We start from the raw sequence: 945 nt of genomic DNA on the forward strand, positions 1-945 counted from the left end.
CCTCTCCCTGCGCCTGCTGCCCCGACTTGGCTCGCTGCAGCAGCCGGAGCTGCACCCGCAGCTCGATGATGGCCTCCCGCTCCTCGTGAATTGCCTGGTTCAGGTGGTTGTTCTTTATCTTTTAACGACAAAAACAAACGTCAAGGCTCCTCCGGACACAGGAGGGCTGTAGCCGGCGGGGGTGTTTGCTCTTAGCCCAGGCTTAGCCCAGCAGTGACATAAAAATGCAGGTTTTGGGCAAAATTGCTCTAAAACCGCGTGTTTGCACCTGAGCAAACCCTGCTGCCCAGCCTTGGTCAAGTAACCAGTTAATACTGGGCCTCACACCTTACCTCCAGCTCCTCATTCTGCCTCTGCAGATCCTCCAGGATGACCTGCAGCTCCTCCTCATCTTCGCTCTCACTTTCACTCTCAGAAGAATATTCCTCGGTTTCGCTTCGGCCGTGCTGCTGGCGACTGAAAGAGGAACGACACGCTCAAGTTTAACCCTGCCGGGGCCTGCCAGAGCTGAGGCAGCAGGACGAGTAACGGACACCGCTTCGCCTGCAGCGGCTTGAGAAAGAGCCGCCCTTCACAGCGGCGCCTGGTGATAACCCAGTGCGCTCCGCAGGGGCTGGTCTGGTGCACAGGGTCAGGTTTCCTTTAGACCGCGATTCCCGTGTTAGTTACTAACAGAAAATGCCCTGGAAGGTCTGAAGTTGCTGATATGTCAATAAAAAGAGGTGGCTTTTACATGTCATGTCCCTAGGGTGAGCTTTTAGAATCACAGACTGGTTTGGGTGGAAGGGACCTTCCAAGCTCCCCCAGTCCAAGCCCCTGCAGGGAGCAGGGACATCTGCACCCAGAGCAGGGGGCTCAGAGCCCCAAGGGCCAACCTGACCTGCCATGGGGCCAGCCATGGGGCTGCTCCCACCTCTCGGGGCAGACTGCGCCAGGCTCTGGCCA

At 57.7% G+C, this 945-nt stretch overlaps 1 protein-coding gene across 1 annotated transcript in view; it reads right to left on the minus strand.

Moving 5' to 3' along the window:
• The window catches only part of RALBP1 (ralA binding protein 1), an 11,578-nt gene that overhangs the window by 252 nt on the left and 10,381 nt on the right, over positions 1 to 945 (minus strand). The window contains exons 9-10 of the mRNA XM_010144018.1: positions 333 to 456; positions 28 to 118 (exon numbers count right to left, since the gene is read on the minus strand). Coding sequence (XP_010142320.1) covers positions 28 to 118; positions 333 to 456 — 215 coding nt within the window. The remainder of the gene's footprint in view (positions 1 to 27; positions 119 to 332; positions 457 to 945) is intronic.

This window comes from Buceros rhinoceros, unplaced genomic scaffold (assembly GCF_000710305.1).
Source record: "Buceros rhinoceros silvestris isolate BGI_N320 unplaced genomic scaffold, ASM71030v1 scaffold7259, whole genome shotgun sequence".
NCBI classification, from domain to species: domain Eukaryota; kingdom Metazoa; phylum Chordata; class Aves; order Bucerotiformes; family Bucerotidae; genus Buceros; species Buceros rhinoceros.